The sequence below is a fragment of the Anneissia japonica genome, unplaced genomic scaffold (assembly GCF_011630105.1).
Source record: "Anneissia japonica isolate Jap-2015-1 unplaced genomic scaffold, ASM1163010v1 scaffold287587_len645178_cov120, whole genome shotgun sequence".
In the NCBI taxonomy this organism is placed as follows: Eukaryota; Metazoa; Echinodermata; class Crinoidea; order Comatulida; family Comatulidae; genus Anneissia; species Anneissia japonica.
In genome coordinates, this window is record NW_022718938.1 from 133,878 (window position 1) to 152,594 (window position 18,717).

The 18,717-nt window shown below is 34.6% G+C and overlaps 2 protein-coding genes across 7 annotated transcripts in view; one reads left to right on the forward strand and one right to left on the reverse strand.

Annotated features, from left to right (window-relative positions):
- Window positions 1-147: 147 nt before the first annotated feature.
- On the forward strand, window positions 148-15,155 carry LOC117110667. Of its 5 annotated transcripts, XM_033253429.1 has the most exons (9): window positions 203-287; window positions 1,567-1,646; window positions 3,437-3,609; window positions 4,428-4,621; window positions 9,118-9,275; window positions 9,922-10,206; window positions 11,035-11,185; window positions 11,753-11,921; window positions 12,074-15,155. In XM_033253429.1, exons 3-9 carry the CDS (start codon window positions 3,532-3,534, stop codon window positions 13,493-13,495), a joined length of 2,457 nt encoding a protein of 818 aa, XP_033109320.1. In that variant the 5' UTR covers window positions 203-287; window positions 1,567-1,646; window positions 3,437-3,531; the 3' UTR covers window positions 13,496-15,155. The 5 variants fall into 5 exon arrangements, with proteins under 5 accessions (XP_033109318.1, XP_033109321.1, XP_033109323.1 ...); XM_033253427.1 differs by lacking the exon at window positions 1,567-1,646 and having other exon boundaries at window positions 148-287; XM_033253430.1 differs by lacking the exon at window positions 1,567-1,646 and having other exon boundaries at window positions 148-287; window positions 9,922-10,200.
- Window positions 15,156-15,961: 806 nt separating this feature from the next.
- The window catches only part of LOC117110668 (peroxiredoxin-1-like), a 20,958-nt gene continuing 18,202 nt past the window's right edge, over window positions 15,962-18,717 (reverse strand). For both annotated transcript variants that reach the window (XM_033253433.1, XM_033253434.1), the window contains exon 7: window positions 15,962-18,289. In XM_033253433.1, coding sequence (XP_033109324.1) covers window positions 18,207-18,289 — 83 coding nt within the window. In that variant the 3' untranslated portion in view covers window positions 15,962-18,206. The remainder of the gene's footprint in view (window positions 18,290-18,717) is intronic.

Genomic DNA, 18,717 nt, shown 5'->3' on the forward strand with positions numbered 1-18,717 from the left:
CGTTTTAGGTTTAAATCTTTATTAATAAGTATGTATGCAGAATGAACGGGTATAGCGAATAGGGAAAATGTATATTGGTAAACGCCACAGTGGTACAGAGTGAGGATTAGCAACCCCTATTTTATATTATGGATTTGTTTGACGTTGTTGTTGACAACAATTAAATAATTATAGGCTTTCTGCAACTTTACTTTGTTGATACCTCTCCATCGTCTGTGGTGCTTAGCCAAATTAAATTTCTTTATTTATCATTTGCTTAAGAATGGAAGGTGGCTCAGTTCCCGTGCGTAAGTTATTATCCGGTACATTGACGTCATTTTCTTTCCCTAGGCTAGGCTAGGCCTAGATGGGCCAGCCCAGGCGGTAGACCTAGGCCTAGCCTAGGGCCTAGGCCTAGCTAGTAATAGTAGGCCTAGGCCTAGGCCCTACTTACTACTACTAGCCTAGTACTACGTACTAGCCTAGGCTAGGGCCTAGAGCCTTAGGCCTATTGTGGTAAGTAAGCCTAGCCTAGGGGTAGGGCAGGCGCTAATTATTAGGTAATAAGAGGGAAGCGGTAGGCCTACCTAGCTAGGGCGAGGGCCCAGCTAGTAGCCAGGCCTAGCCGAGGCCCGGCCTGGCCCTAGCTAGAGGAGAGCAAGCATAAGTCTAGGGGACCTATAGTACTATAATACTATAATGTAGGCCTAGCCTAGGCCTACTTATTATTGGAGACCGTGATTTTTTCGCATTTATTTGCTTTCGCCGCTAATTAAGCGGTTGAACTCTTTCCATTGGGTTAATTGGCTGAAAAATACCAACCCAGGAGGAGAGCACACAAAAAAATTATATTCCTTCAATTCAATTTGAATTGACTTCAATTTGGCCTATAGTTTCACATTAATGCAATGGAAAGAACGTATTGATGTGAGTAATCTACAAATTAGATGACAAAAATTGGTTGAATATTTACAGAATTATTTAATAAAAATTTTTCCTCGATTTATGCACGTTGGCTCAGGCCTATCTTGAATGTGTGACCATATGCATGTGTGCACCGTGCATTTTCTGTTGAAAAGTGGGTATTCCAAATATTTGAGGTGATGGAGTTTAGTATCATTTGAAAGTAGATAATATTTACTTTCAAATTTTGTGCGAACCCACAGGAAAAGTTAGTGTATCGGACAACAGTGCCCAAATTTAGCATACCATGTGCAATTCTCTGGGCTCTGTTCCTATGCAATGGCGTGTGTGGGGGCATGGCAACTCAGAAGCAACAAAGTGTTCCATATGCCTAGCTTGGGTTAACAATTAGTTCAGCCAAATCTGTCTTGGAGGGACTGCTTTTAGGCTTCATAGAAAACAGAAAATCCAACTCTCTTGGTTTGACTCAAATTTCCTTGCTGTCTCCAGTATCCAGATTTTTTTCTATTTTAGATTTAAAATACAGTAAGAAACAGCTTTTTCAATACAGGTACATATAATTTTGTATTTTTGTTCCAAATTTTATTTGTGTGCCAAATTTACCAACGGTGTTAGACTTGCCACAAGTCTCTTATTTTTTACTATTTCTCTCATTCTCGACAGCAACAAGAAAGTTAATTTAGAGACGGAATATGCGACTTGTAAAACACTGAATGCAGGAACCAGGATGACAAACAAATTACGTAATCTTATATTCCGTATTTTGATAGATGGGCGGACCAAAATGAACAATTTCAACCAATCACAATGTTGACATTTTCGGAGCCACAAAACTGAGTCACTCACGTCGACTAGTTAGGCATGACTAAAAAATAGTCCTCCCTATAATAAGACGGGCCTTAACTGGGCCTATAATATTTAGAATTGATCCTAGTAAGACTAGTGTGGGCAATGGAAAGAACAATTAAGCTTAGGCTAGATGGCATACCATTGGCATTACAAACACAACATCACTTTCCAGGAGAGGATGGCCCAGGAGTTTAGTAGTAGTAGGCCTAGTAGAGGCTTGGCCTATTTTTAAGTTCTTACATAATATTACAGTAGGCCTAACTTTCTAGCAATATTCTACCCAGGCTAAATCTGTGTAGCTAGCGAGTAGCACTAGGGTTCTGTAAGTACTAGGGTTTAATCAGTCCATAGTCAGTCAGCAGGCCAGAACTATGTACTAACTGTTTTAATTCAAGTAGTTAGGCAGAAGGGAGCTGGTCTAGCTCTGTTAGGCCATATAAAAAAAAAAGCAGTTGATCATCCCCGCCCGCATTCTATTTTTAGGCCGCATCGATTTATTTATTAATTAATATTTTGGCACAAATATTGTAAAATAACTATTTGTTCGTAATTTTTACCAAAATCTAGGCCAATCTAGGCCTAGGAGTTCCGTTTTCGTGGTGCATCGATACCTCCTGCTGATCCTCCAGCTATCGTTGTTCATTATTGACCTCTCAGCATTTAAGAGGTCATATATTTTAATAAAAATATCGACGCTGCCGTTGTGTGTCCATTTTAGAATACACACTTTGTTAATGGCTTACGACATTTTTATAAACGGCTGGATTAATTTAGAATTTAGCCCATCCACTGTTTGAATACTCTTTGTTAAAGATAGTGCCGCGAAACATAAAAAAACTGGATTCGGAGTCTTACGGTACAAAGCGTCTTCGTCTTCTGATTTAGTGTTTTGAGGGTGAGGGTGGCGTTTCAAATAAATACGGTAACTCGTCTTAGAAAATAAAAAAATAAAAAATAAAAAGAGCCTCTTTCTTCCTTTTGTGAAAAAACTAGGACGATCAGCTGTTGTTTTTTTTTATATGGCCTTATCGGTTTTCATATTTTTAATGTTTTATATCATTTTACGCATAGGTTAACCTATTTTATATTATATCATTTGTATTGTATTTTAGTATGACAGTGTTTTTATTGTGAACCTTGGAAAACAAATTTCATTTACTTTGTATGTGACAATAAATTGAACACCTAACTTGAACTCAGTCCTAGTCGAGACATCCGTATCTTCAATTTTGAAAATTTACCAAGATTACAGTAATTAATATACATGAAGTAAGCCAATCACCTGATTTACAAAATCAGTCATGCATATGATATCCCACATCGAATTTGATATGGAAAATCGTATGTATGAATAATCAGGCAGCGTTTGCCCAGGCCCTAATCTGAAAAAAAAAAAAAAAAATTGAGTATGGGACACCAATTAAATTAGGTATGGCGCGCAATATTGAAGTGCAATAAAGTATGAGTAACCCAAAACTAGGGCCTGGAACCCAGGCTACAACGGTGTCTGTCTGCACGTAAAAAGACATAAAGGAAAAATTTTAGTGGTTTGGGCACCTGCTAAGTATCACCTGTCACGGTCTCTCGTCTCCCGAATTTAGTGTTTTCAGTGATTTGCACATCAGTAGACATCATTTGTTTTATTTATTTTTTTGTAATTATAATGGATTATTTAATTTAACAGATCTATAGATCATGGAGCATGTACAGTCAGTGAAAACTTTGTTGTGGGAATAGATTCTTGTCATTGTACCTGGCTACAGTGATGTGTAGGAGAATATGTCTGCAGAAAAATCGTTACTGACATTGGACTATGTACACCTAAAAGGCAAGCAATATTCAAGAGAACATGGAAAGGTAAATTCAGATGAGATATTGCAAATACTACTGTCGGTAGACCATGACACTACCGTATGTAACTAATGTGTAATACTGTATAATTTTTATAATGCACCTAAAATTTAGTTTCATCAGTGCATTTTTTGTTCCCATTCATTTTGTTCAATTGCATGCCTCCACCTAATGTTTTCATTGTTTGAAAGAAGATGGACTGTTCCATTATGAAGAAAGGTAAAATATCAAATAATATTTGGTATTTTAACAATATCATTGTTGCAAAATTAGAACTGATGAACTGACTGTTTTTTTTGGATTATGATGACAAGGATTTATTTAAGGTGTGTTATAGAACGAATGTTTTGTATCTGCCTCCTTCCAACTCATTAAAGATATTCTTCCCATTGATATTCATTCCCATAAACATTCATTGTTTGTATAATAATTTAAACTATTCACTTGATATCTAAATCACTGTTAATTATTTTTATGTCTTTTCATAGCTGAAATTAATCCAATTATTAATTAACAATACTGGTGAGAATTTCAATAACAAATTCAAGAATCACAGTTACTGTAATTATTGATTGAGCAAAAAACAATTTGAAAATCATATCAATGTTCAATTCATTTCAGTTTAACATTCAAAATAGATTTTTCTTTCATTTAATTCAGTATCGTCGCATTTATTTGGAACTTGTGTGCTTTAAAAAAAAAATAAAATGAGGAATTCATTGTTTAAATAAATGTTTGAAATTATTTCCCAATATTAATGCACAAAAAAATTAACACACTTAACATGATGAAAATTGTTAACTTTTCAATTGTTTTTTCACCAGCGATTTCATAATCGTACGTTAGGTGATGTTGATAAACGACACCAGATAGTTCCACCCAAGTCCAGCCATAAATTGTTTTCAACAATGATGTCGCTGGAATTTGAAGAAGCGAGAGCGGTGAATGATATGACGGCTCAGCATATTATTCGCAATCAACGCACACAAATCAAGAATACATTTCATAATAAACTCAGGTAATAAATAAATAGTAGTGCATATCTTGAATGAACATCCTGTAAATTTTAGCTACTCTAATTATTTTCTGGAAAAGAAACAAAAGATAATTAACAAGACATTATTTTCTAAAAATTAGATGTAATAATGACTAATAATGTGCATAGAAACTTGATCAAAGGGCCATAAATATAGCGAACAATTGGATTGAAATTGAAAGAAATATAAGTACCTGTGCTGTAGTCACATTTAAAATTTGAATGGATCATGTGTTATCTCGATAACTAGCGGATGATAGTATCGAAAGAAGCTATTATAAAAATGCTATTGGTAAAACTATTCACATCGGTCTTCTGAAAACTGTCATCATTAAATCTGCTGCACTTATTTTGAGGTCACCCAATCTTTTCAAAGGATTCTCTAAAACAGAAGCCTTCCAAGTTTATTGTGCATATTGTTCAAATGTGATTAAGAGCATATTCTTCAGACCATAGAGTATATTTTTTACAAATGATACAGTGCTACAAGTGTCTCTGTCTTTTGAGTTTATAAATGATGATCCTTTCAGTGCTTATCATGAAACTGTCTATTAAACTTCTTCTTTGCTGGAACAGTTTGTACACTGTGGCTTTTGGATTTAATATGGATTGCTACCCTAAGAACAACACATCCTACGGTGTTGTAGGTGAATCTTTCAGGTTCTATTGTGATTTCCAACTCGGAGTAGTGGATTTCTCAACTGATGACCTCACAAACAAGATTAATTGGACAAAAAATGAAATCGGTTTGAAATCTTCAAACATTGGCAGAAGTTCTGAAGTGATTTTCGAAAACTTAACCAAGTCAGATAGCGGTGTTTATAGATGTGATTACTCAGATGGAAAGACGGATTCCCAGTCTCATTCTATGGAGCTAGTTGTGTTGCCAGTACCCTCTGACCCCACATGCACTGCATCTCCATCAGAGTATTATGTCGGTGATAATGTCACATTAGTCTGTGAGACATACAGGTATCCTTCGCTTCTTCATTTGTATTGGCAGAGTAACTCATTATCTGTTAACTCATTGGGTAAATACAGAACCACAAGTATTATGAATTTTATTCCCACTCTTTCTGATGCTGGAAAAGAATATTCCTGTGTGATGAACACAGAGGAAGGAATTTGGACATGTACATTTACTGTCGTTGTCAGAAGACGGCTGGGTGTTAAAATCAGCCGATCTCGTTTCTTCTATAACCAACCAGCAACTTTAACCTGCACGGTAAAGGATGGCAACCAGAAGTTGAAAAGACGGGCATCAACTGATCGAAGTATTATGATAGGCGAAATAGAATTTCAAAATGGTACACATCCTACAGACAACAGACAACGAAGTGTTATGAAAGTCATCTATCTTTTTAATTGGAGTACAACAAGCAGACTTTTACATACATCTGTTGAAGAAGCAAATATGTCAAACACTCTGACGATTCACAATGTTAGTAACAAGATGGATGGAGAAAATATTACATGTACGGTCAGATTGAATGATGCTATGGGGTCAGATACGATGATGATAAAAATCAATGGCAATGCGGTGATGTATGAGACGAGTACAATTGGAGGAGGCCAAGATATTGTAGGAAGTATAAGCAACCCAACAGATGTCTTGCCACCTGAACAATCTGAATCACTTTTGGAGAACAATCTTATGCTCTTTGTGACTTACATAATGGTCAAGACTGTATGCCTAGTTATCATAATAGCTCTTGAGTTTAGGATCTGCTCGGATTTGTTGAAATCTAAATTCCTGTTCAGCAACATTTTTAGCCCACGACCCAAATTTACATTTCTGGTGCTAAGACGCGACCCATCAAAACCTAAGTTTTAAGTTAATAATGTCATGGAGGAATTATCAAATATGTTGCTGTATAGCCTATACTTTCAATTTAGTTTGAAACTCATTCCAAATTATATGTTTTCATTTTAGAGTCTCAAGCTCTGCCAACATGCAAAGACTATAAAAACAAATTGACAAGAAAAATATGTTCTCATTATAATTTTCAGGCGAAAGCCAAACACATTTAAATGAACAATGTAAAACTAAAATCTTAAAGTGTTTTTTAAATTTTTGTGACAGTATTATATTTGTTAGTGTTAGACATTCTTATAAACATAATTAACATGTAAAGATGTGTTTGAAGTTTTATTATCAAAGTACAACCACTTAAGCTATAAAGACACATGTTTCCACCCCACCTCAGTAAACAATAAGAATGAATTCATGAAAACACTTTAAAAGTCAAATGCAAATGCTTTGATAGTACAGTTTGTCCTCTAATTCGAGATCACCTTTGGGACCTGAAAATTTGGGGTGGTCTCGTGGTTCAGTCTACAAATAGAGAGTTAACTTTTAAATGATTGATGATTGTTATAATTGGTTCTTAGAAAAGTGGTCTTCAAGTAGTGGGTGCACTGTATACTAACATGAAAATATTGATACACATGCATTAAAAAAAGTAGAACTGAGGCATATGCCATGCTCTTATACTTTTCGATTGCTATTGGAATTTGTTTGTTGTCATTCGTAGTAAGCAACAAGGAAAACATGTTTTTCCCAAGATCTGAAGATGCGACCCATCAAATCATTTCTGTGACCCAAACATTGGGTCGCGACCCATTTGTTGCGGAATGGTGTTCTGAATACATTAAGTAGCACCTACTGTATACATTTACATACTTTTTTACATTGGTACAATACGTACATATACTTACAGTCTGATAATACTTGTTAGTTGCTACTTTCTTTTTGACAATTTTGTTTTACTGTAATGATTTCATTATTATGGTAATTTTCTTAGTACAATATTTACGATAATGATGTGGTATTGGGTTCAGATCATTGTCTTTCCTCACTGTATCAGTGTTTTTCTTTTTTTTTTAAGTGGAGAATTACACAAAAAAATGAACAAAGATTTCTTCTTTTTTTTTTTAATCCCTGAATGGACCCAATCTACTGTACATTGCACTTTCTTTTTATTATTGAGATATTCATGATCAGAATATTATAAATGAATCAAAGACACAGTAGATGTATTACAATTTAATATTTGCTATCATGGTGTACAAAGTATGTGCATGTGCTGAACTTCATACTGCTGAATTGTCAAGTGATTATATGTTTTTATACCATTATTATACATTAATCAGAAATTAAAGTAATGAAATGTATTACTCATACGATCAGTTGAATTTCATAACCTTAATATTTACAACAGTAATGCATTTTGAGGAGCTTTTTAAAGTTGATATGTTGCTACCTACATCATGAATATAATAAATATACCGGTAAGTAGAAGTTAGTTTAAGTCTCTTTATTGCCATCATTAAACCTTTCATTTTTGTTTTGTTTTTGGTTAATGAAAAGAAGTGCGTGGGTTTTGCGGTATAAAATCATTGTAGAATGTTGATTGAGTGAATGATTGATTGTCAATTTATTAAATTATTATTACATTATTATTATTATTATTATTATTATTATTATTATTATTATTATTATTATTCTAGCTCAAGTTCAATTTATTGTCATATACAAAGTAAACGAAATTTGTTTTTCTTGTAGGAAAAGTTTTTTTTTAACCTACAGTGTATGTTTATGCCTAAAAAGTAGAAAATGCACAAAAATACAACAAAGACCAATTTTAAATGAATATTAAAGAGCAAAACAATCGCATAACCTTGTCGCATCGCCTACCGTCCAGCAAGATAGGCCTAGGCCTTTTCCAGCCTTTTTAGCTCATTAAAAAACAAACAAAAAACTAAAATGCCGAACCACAAGTGCGTACATTTTGAGTTGGCCGGGCTTGGGCAACACAATCATTTTTTTTTATATTTGGCCTTAATCGTAAGCCCAGAAAGGTTTTTATGTAATTATTTTTATTTTTCGGATATTGTAAAGGCTTCCTGCAGGAGTGAAGTAATGCAGATAAAGTGCCTTGCTCAAGAAAACAAGCAAAATGCACACCAAAGGATTGAAAACATTACTTCAAGTTTAGGGAAGCAAACCATATCCACAGTGCCAAACAGATGGATGGATTTTTTTCTCAATGAGAACACCATGACCCACGAAAGTCTGAAGAAGACTTAGTTCCAGTGGGCTCCTTCTGGTGGTGATTGGGCAGTACACCGGGAGACAATCCTGTACTCTTTTCCGATGAGTGTACTGCGTTCTTTACGTGCACATGGGTCATTTTGCACCAGTGGTTTAAACGTCTCATCCGAAAGACGGTGGGATATCAAAACTTGCATTTTAGCCCTCTAGCTGAAACACAAGGAGAGCAGCGATGAGAATTGAACTGGGGACAAAGAGATCTCCACGGTTTACTGCCAACAGTTACTGCCACCAGTTCAGCTGACTGAGCTAGCAGCTGTCTCTTAAATTAAGTTTGACTTGCATTTGGCATAGATTTAATTTACCATAGTAATTTTATTTTTTACACATTTTCATTTATTTATTTTTCCTTTTCATTCATTAGAAGCTGTCAACTTGATGAGTGGCGTAGCACTCCTTTCTCTCAAAATAAAGTGAAGAAAAAGTCATTGAAGTGCAACGAAAGACCAGCAACAGCCAGTCAACTGAACACAATGAATATCGTCATGGCGCCCTCTGTGTCGGTTAGACCATTTTCAACAGGTGAATAAAAAGATACTGTATGTTTATTGGGTTAAGGTTTTAAATTTTTAACATACTGTACCTTTCAATAAGTTACATGGAGCATTTGCTCAAGATAAATTTTCTAAAGAATATTCTGTTTATTTATACTATTTCTTTCAATTGGTTGTTATATTTATTGGAATTTTTGTGAAATATAATAGCTTACTTCCAAGCTTTCATTACTATCTTAGCAATTTCTTCAGGGAAACTGATGTACAGTTGAACTTGCCTTGTCAAATCCAAAATGACATTGAAAAATTGTTTGACGTAGATAAAATTTGACTTACAGATTGTTAAAAGGTAATGGAAAACACAACAATTTGGCACGTAACAGTTAGGCATAGTTGACTTCATCCACTTGCCACATGACCATTCAAGCGTGAAATTGAATTGACATTTGACAACACCTCCTCCAGTATTGCCGGTAGCTCATAGTTACGGTTAGGGTGGGGTGCCTAGTACGAACTTCCATAGTCCTATATTATTTCTATAATATTTTTTGTTTTTATTTATTATTATTATTATTATTATTATTACTATTGTTATTATTATTATTATTATTATTATTATGACTGTGTTGTCATTAATATTATCATAATATTTTGTATAAATCATTTTCTAATAGGACCAAGAATAAGAACAGTTGCTAAAAAGCCAGCAAAGAAAAATATGTATGTGCGTGTTGAAAATAAAAATACTGGAGGGTTCAGAGACATTGATATTCGCAAAGTAGCAAAGGAATTACGTAACAGCTGGGTGGACGAGGATAAACCTCATGATGTAAAGACACCACGAAAAAGGGTAAAGAGTCTAGAGCTACCACGATATGACATGTTTTCAGGACAGTGGCTTAGCTTTGCTGGTGGTGGATCAGAGGAAGGCGGAGTGCTAGATGCTTTTCTTGGTACCGGTATGATATTCTTTAACCATTTGAATTTGTGTTGTGTTAGTATGCCTTATACCAAATCTGGGACAGATACTGATAGAAAAGCGTTATAGTACTGTACAATATTTTCTCAATTTTGAAAATTGCCGTACTTGGCTAGTTGCTGTATTTGGGACATACAGCATCCATCGAAGTTGGTACATGTAGCACTGTAGGCTATGGGAGGGGTTCCCTTTAATAATAATAATAATGTTATATTTATATAGCGCATATTGCACATTGCCCCTATGCGCTTTACAGAAAAACAATATAGGCCAACTGCAAAAAAGCAAATAACAATAATCAAAAAATAAATCATAATAACAATGTGACTAAACTACTCCTATTCCTTAAACTAATTAATGGCTGGCCGTTGACTCCGAGGAGCTCATCCGCCTTTTGTTCAGCTATTGGTTTTTCTTGCTGCTGGGTGACCATAAACACCTTCCCCTCAACAGTCACTAAGACATACTTTTCTTGGAGGGCAAAAACAGCCACAGGTCTCCATTTATGGCTCAGGGTGCAGGAGTTTGACTTTAAAAACTCTAAATGGAATCTGTATAAAGACAGTTTGAGTTTGTATGGCAAGAGGTAGTAACGATTCCTGCTGAATATCATCAGCATTAAAAAAAATCCTAAAATACTTGTTTCAAATACAGGATATATCATGTTTAGAGGCGGTAACTGCAGTAATATATATTGTACAGGAATTTCTGTCAGAAATGACGAGTAAGAAGGTGGAGTACTTTTTTTTTCAAATATAATAATCATAAAAGATAAGATTGACAGATAATTGATTGATATATCTTATAGGCAAGGATGTGGATGAATACTACAATATTGAAGGACAAGTTGGCAGTGTGGTTGTCAATCAGGTTACCAATGGCAACAAGGTACAGGTGTGCATCAATGGCAAACTGCAGTCAGATGACATGAAAGTCAAAAAGTGGAAATCAGAAGAAAGGTGGGTACTGTGAAATTTCTACTACTTGTAATAGTTCTTAAAATATTTCATTTTATGAGTTGGTGATGTGACTAAAGCCATGTTTGGACATTTGTTTAATGAAACTAACTATAAACATGTGGTAAGTTCCCTGTACTGCAGAATCATTAAGCAGCAGTATTATATTTAATCAAACAGTTCATACACATGTAAAAATTTCACCTATTTTCACACTATAATCATCCATTTGAATGGCCATAGACACGTAACAAATGATGGTTAGCCAAATTGTTGTTAAACTACAAGAAGTTAATCAAGCAACATATCTATTTATGTTGTTCTTCGTCTTTGTCAAAATTAAGCTAATTGTGAACATTACTTTAGATAATGATTGTTGTATATATATTAGTCATTTTCTTTAATTCCCACATACAGTACTCCTCTGTTCATCCATATTTTCAAACCAACACAATCCTAAAGCATAAACTACTATCTATTGAACACTTCACCGTTAACACTAAATGTTTTATACATTTAAAATTGAATTTTGATTTGTTTATATCTTTTCTTGTTTTACCACAATTTCAGTCAAGATAAATTTCCAACACGACAGTCTGATTCGCCAATCCCTAACATCACCCCTGGTCTGGTGAAGTCACTGGAAGATCGTTTACCTCTTAGTTGGGAAGACCAAATCACTCGATCTTCTGTTAAAATTTTAGAACCAACAGTACTACAACCAGCTAAAGTGAAAAAGGTAAGAATTTAATTTGTGATTTAAGGATTTTAAAGAAAGTTTGTTAATGAAAAGTGAAATGTTTTCTAACATTGCTTTGGAAATTGGTAACCTCTGATGCTGCATTACATGGGTTTAATTTGATTTTTATGTATATTTATTTATAATTTCAGGACACATCTGAAAGACATCCTGTTGTTTTCCAAAAACTAGTATCAGATGATAGACCTCGGGCTGGGCTTATTAAACCAAACTCATATCGTGTGCGCTCGCGTACTAAAAACAAACGCACCTTCAATGGAATGGAAAGTCTAAATAACCACATCACCGTGGTTACTGTTGATCAACATGATGATGATGCTGACTCTTTGACTTCAGAAGATTATCATGAAATTTTGCGGCAACGTATAACAGCTGGACAAAAGCCCCATGAGGATAAAAAAGAAGAATCCAAAGAACATAAATATGAAACTAAATGTGAACTAAAGAAGTCAAGTCAAAATGTTCTGCGAAGTACATCTTCAACATCGTATTACAGCCTCAGTAAGGAAAATCTAGCCTCATTGGCTGCACCAGGAGTGCCTATGACCCCGTCAGGATTCGCTGCAGCATCAAGTTATGTGAACCTCATTGCCCAAGGATCAAATCCAAACCTACAGAGTCGTCCAGCATCTAGCGTTGGCAGTAACAGAGTTCAGAGGTCCAGTAGTTCAAAATGCAGTTATTCACATGAGGAAAGACAGAGTCAAAGTGCCACAACACAGCACCAACAGTTAGCTAAGCAAGGTCATCTTCTACGCAGTGGTGTGTCAAGCATCAGCAATGGGATGCAAGATCGAGAAAAAGAATTTGTGTCCATTTCCCAACAGATAAGACTGCCCTCAGGAGTGCCACTGAAAAAGCAAGAAAGCTCTCCAGATTTCCATTTGAAATTGTCTTTACCAGAAAAACATCCTGATTATTCTGATGATGAATTGGATGAATCAATTGGAAAACTTTCACATGGTAACAGTATGGAAAGCTTAGATTCCATGATGGCAAATGGAAATGATGACATATTAGATCATGAGCATCACAGCTGCACATGCACGCTAGAGGCCAAAATGGCAGTGTCTGCTGCTTTGTCAGGGGCTCCACATCAGCTGATGCCTTCCACTATAATCAATGTTAGTCTTCCATCAGTCCAGATGAGTACCAGTGACTCATTGTCAGATCTGGAACCTGGTGCACAATTTCATCATGGTTCAAGCAAATTTTCACATGGGTGCATCATAGAGGAATCGACGGAGGAGCTTATTGAAGCCAATAATGCAATAAAAAGTACAGAAACCAAAGAATCATTTGCTCTTTCAAACACCAAAGCAGAAGTTGAATTAGATGTAAATAAAAATGAAGTGGATATGATTATTAATAAAGTCGATGGGCTTTCTATTACTCCAGACTCATTTCAGACCAAACAAGAAACACAAACACTGGCAAAGAGGCCAAGAAGTGTCAAATTTCAAGATGAAGTGGTTGTCAACACTCCAAGTGTGCCAACAAATTCCCCAAGAGCTATCGATCTGGATGGAGTCTCAGACTTCAGCTTCCAATAAGCTGGCAGTTTGTTGCCAGCAAAGAAAGGTTGTACAAAGATTTTCTGCAAAGATTCATTGGATTGATTTCAGATGTAAACTTGTAATTGGCAAATGCTAAGGAACTTCTCAAATTTTATTTTAAATAGCAAATTGGGTAAGAAAGAAATCTTTACTGACAGGTGGTCGGTCATTCTTTTGACAGATGGTAGTAACCCTACCCAATTCCACCACTAGTTGATAGATATATCACCTCAGATGTCTGAAAATAACAATCCCATGCCACTGTCTCTAGCATAGAAAATAATTCTATGGACCACAATGGATCTGAATCCTGAATGTCTGTCGCCAAAATAACACAATCTAACTATAAGTAATCAAAACCCCTTCCCCGTAACCAAATGAACCTAAGCCGGTTAAACATTAGTGTTTAAATTTCTTAAAGAGACCATGTTTTTGAACAAATTAAACTTCCCCATATGCACTTTACATTGATTGAATAAATGTCTGTGAATTAAATAGAATTCAATTAAATTATTAAAAACCACTCCATTATTATTTTATTATCTTCTTTATTATTTTCATTAATGTCACTTATTACATTTATTTTGTTGGACGTTTTATTAGAATTAAGAGTATTGATTTCGGTTGACAAAAAGTATACTGTATTCTATTCTTAATGCATAGGAAATGACCACTGTCCCGCTACTGTTTTGTCTTTCATCCGTTATATTGATAGTGTCATTGACACTCATTACATTTTATAAGAAATTTGAATATATTTATGAAATATGAGAACACTATAAGCTTCCACAAAATGACTAGATGATTTGATGCAATAAAGATGTGTTGTAATAGTTAGTCTGCATTTATAAAGACTGGTAGCTATTTATAGAATTCATCAGTTCCTGTAGTACGGTCTATAGCACACCTTCCAACCCTACGTTGGCAGTTTCAAAGACTTCCTCTCACCAATGCATCTACGTTTTCCTTTTTTGATAGAGTTCTTGAATTGAAGTTGCATTTTGGCTGAGCTACTTTTTGAAAATTTACATTTTTGTGAACAAAAAATTCAGGGCCACGGTGCTAGTTCTTGATTTGGTTATAGTTAAACTTGCCTAGGTCGACTTTGCTTAAATCAAATAATTTTTAAGTTGATCTTATTTTACATACCAAATTGTTGTGTTTTCACTTAATTAACCATCTATAAGTGGAATTTTATCTAAGTAGAACAATTTTTTTAATGCCATTTTGGATTCGACTTTGGCAAGTTCAACTATATAGTAGGCCTACAAACCTACCATACCATGTTTATACATCATGTTTGTGTTATAAATAAGCAATTGCCAAAAGCTTTCTTAATTATTATGAAATACTTGTCTTTGTATATTATGCTTTCATTTTGTAGTATTCATTATACAATATACAACTATACCGTGTAAATATTAATATAATTTCTGTTATTTCATGTTTTCTGTGTCATAATATGCAGAAAATCATTGTGCTGTGTTATTTTAACCGGTGGATTAAAGGAAACAATTGGAAGTTTTTTGTGAAAGTGTTTTTGCCTAAAATAGAACCTACAGTATGTTTTATCAAACCTTGCCAAAGATATCTATGTAAAACTATGCATTTCTTCAGCAGTTTTGAGTTTTGAATTAAAAAATGTTACATTTGGATATTCGATTTGTCATTTAGTTTGATTTTGGGAGCTTTTCTTTTTTATTAAACAACATCAGGGGTTCCAAAGTTGGGAGAAGCCATTTAATGTTTAACACATCTAATTGTATAATTGCTGTGCAGGTGATTTGATACACATTGGCAGTTGACTTCAGAGAGAAAATTAATAATATAGTAAAAACATGCAAACACCATGAATTAGTAGGAATTCCCAGGAGACTTGAGACCCCTGCAACATGTTTATTAAGATATTCAACTGAATTGATGAGGATTTGGCTGTAAGAGTCTAAGCACCTTAGCTGAGGTGCGTAATTTATGAGAATATGGGCCTTGGTTCCTGGAAATTGCACTCTCGTACCTTAAAAATCTTACAATACAATTTAGTGGGGATGCAATCGCACCATCTGCACCCCACCTGCATTAGCCCCAGCAAATAATCAACACCATGTAAATATACACATCATGTGTGTTTGAATGTGTTATAAAATTTAAGTTATCTTAATTGACCAATCAAAATGCAGAGTTGTAAACACTGCACAACAGACAATTTTTTTATTTATTATTTTCCTCACAACGAACAGCAAGTACAATCACCACTTCCAGGATGGAATGATGCTTTATAAACCAAGCCTCTTTATGAGGCTTAGGTAGTGCAGTTGTTTTGACTCGTGAAAAGATGTTTGCTGTGACAGCAATTGAACCCAGGACCCTGGGGTTAAAAAAATTATACAAAATTTTCATTGAAAAAAGCTTTTTGTGCTATAAATATCTCAACAATGTTTCATGAAAACAAGGGAAAAGCATGTCATCTACTGCAGCAAACATTTTAATTTTACAACTCTTACAGGTTCCAACAAATCATACATCTTGCTACCATTACCAAAAGAGACAATCCTTTTTTGTCTAGTCTATCTGAGAGAAGTTTTAGAACTTTTGATTAGGAATACACTGGGCATTATGTGCATAACAATTATTACATTACATTATCATAATCCAAGGCTGTGAAACATTTCTAAGAACATTTAAGTACAGTAAGGTGAACCTTTTTTTATTCCTTGTTTCGAGAACTTATTTGTTTAAAGAGACAGGGTGGAAAATAAAAATAAAATTCTTTGTTTTTTGTTTAGCAAATAGCTTTGCCAAAAACATCTCAACGGAGGATAAAACAAAAATAAAATGTTGGATGTAAAAAGTGTAGTAATGGGATGGTAAAAGCTTTAAATTTACATAAATAGGAAGAAATATGTTAAGGCAGCAACGGGTGTAATAAAAATAAAAAACTTGAATTTCCAGTTTTTTGCAGCGGTGGGTGTGCTAATTCTTAAAAAATGAAATTTTATTTTTATTCTAAATTATCAATATTTGAGGGCAGCGGGTTCGCGAAACAAGGTATAAAAAAATGTCGCCTAAGTTGCTTTCAAGTCAGTTGGTGGTCAGCACCTTGTGACAGCTCATAACATGCCCGGATTTTCTCCACATGTTTTCAGCTAGAGCTGAGCCTACACATTTCAAGAGGCCTATTAAAGCTCTCTCCAAACTCAAATTTTATTAAAACTGTTGTATATGCCTATATATAGTCATAATGTTCTTATATTATGGTCATGTTATGGCCATATATAGGCATATGTCACTTGTTTTTGTAAAATAAAATTTTAGCTTTGGCCAAGTCTATCTGTCAGCTACAATCTAAACTTTTAAAATTCTATTAAATCTGTCATTCTGTACCAACACAAAATACACTGACTTTCACGCTGTATGTATTCTACAAATAACTATAGCCACATGAAACTCAGTGGGTACACTGACGTTTACGCTATATGTATTCTACAAATAACTATAGCCACATGAAACTCAGTGCAAAACATAATTGTGCATGTGCAGTTAAACAACATGTGCACATCGATAAAATGGTCTGGAAAATAAGTTTGGCGTTTTTCATTACACATCTTTCTGGATAAACACTTCAAACTCTACATGAATGTCAGTGGTAAAGGCATACAACATAATTCCGAGCACTTCTCTGCATCATATGAAGGTCACAAGACATTTGAATCCAACTTCGATCCCTGTAAGCGCTAGACAAAAAGAAGATGCCGTCTGCTTATTGTCAGTGGCAGTCTTAACAGATTGTTATTGAAAACAATCCATTGTGCAATCATCGTAACATCGCATTCTTCATAGAATTGTATCAGCCGACGACCACAGGCGTATTGAGTGCCTGGCTTTAGCACACTATTGTGGCTAGTTAGTGCACATAGTACTATGGCCAATGTAACCCATTTCAATGCACATGGAATAATAACATCAGCACATTTTTATACAGAGCTATGCACATTCTGAACATGGAGATCTATAAACTCATTTTATAATATTGCATTGGCAGTTCTTCAAATGTATGCACCATCTTCATATTAACTTTAAGATTCATATGTTTATTTTCGGAATGTTATAATAAAATACTGGAGCTCAATTTAAGGATTTAAGTTTTTTTTCGTAACAAATGGCTCATAAATATTGTATTTTTCATATAAACTATAAATATTTAAAAATATTACGATAGGTGTAAAGTGTATGTTAAGTTTGGAAATACAATATGCCTCACAATAATAATGATACAACAATAACTATAAAAATTAAATAAAAAAAGTAAATGTACAGTAATAAAATTTGAAATCACTCCTCAATCAACTTTTCAAACAGAATTACACTCATTTATAATACTTCTTTTAACAGTTCTAAGACGACAGCAGCTAAAGCCTATCAACCAATTCTAACAGAGGCCTATGGTATATACATACTGTACTACAATCATCAATAGCACTGTTTTTATTTCTGTATTCCTTTAGACTCTTGAGAGTGTAATAGTGGCTTAAATGCAATGGAAATGTTTTTAAAACAGATATCTACACAAGAGATTCTTTTATACAACACAAGGAGCTACTTGAGTCTAGGACAATGTAGGACAAACAACATTTACTGTCAATCACCATAATATGAAACTACATGAAACAACAAACTGTATCTGGAAAATGGCTCGAATTTGGCTTTTCTACTATTGCTTCTTGAAGAAATCTTTACTCTGGTTAACAGTTGGCTTAATAGTATCATCACCAGGTCTCCAGTTGGCAGGGCACACTGCAAATTAATACAAGAGAGGAAAACTTAATCTCAAATATGCTCTGTTTTAATATAACTGAAAATGACCGATATTTGCTTGTGTGCCTGTTAAATGGCAAGAAATGTAAGCTAATACAAAGATACTAGAAATACAAGATAGAGTTCTCCACACAAAAAAAGTGTTCCACCGTGTTCCACCGAAATGCATGGTGGGAATACGAAAAATGGGATGCCCCCTATAGCTGGATCTAAAAAAAACTTGTGCCAAACTTTCGTTACCAAGTTGTCGCGTATTTTATTATCAATTCTCAACAAAGATACTAGATATAAAAACAAACTGGAACAGACACCCAGACAGTGACATCGGTGAATACATAACCTCCCTGGTGGCGGTAGAAATCGTTGCTATTATCCAAATAATACACAAAACAATTAAAGCATAACCA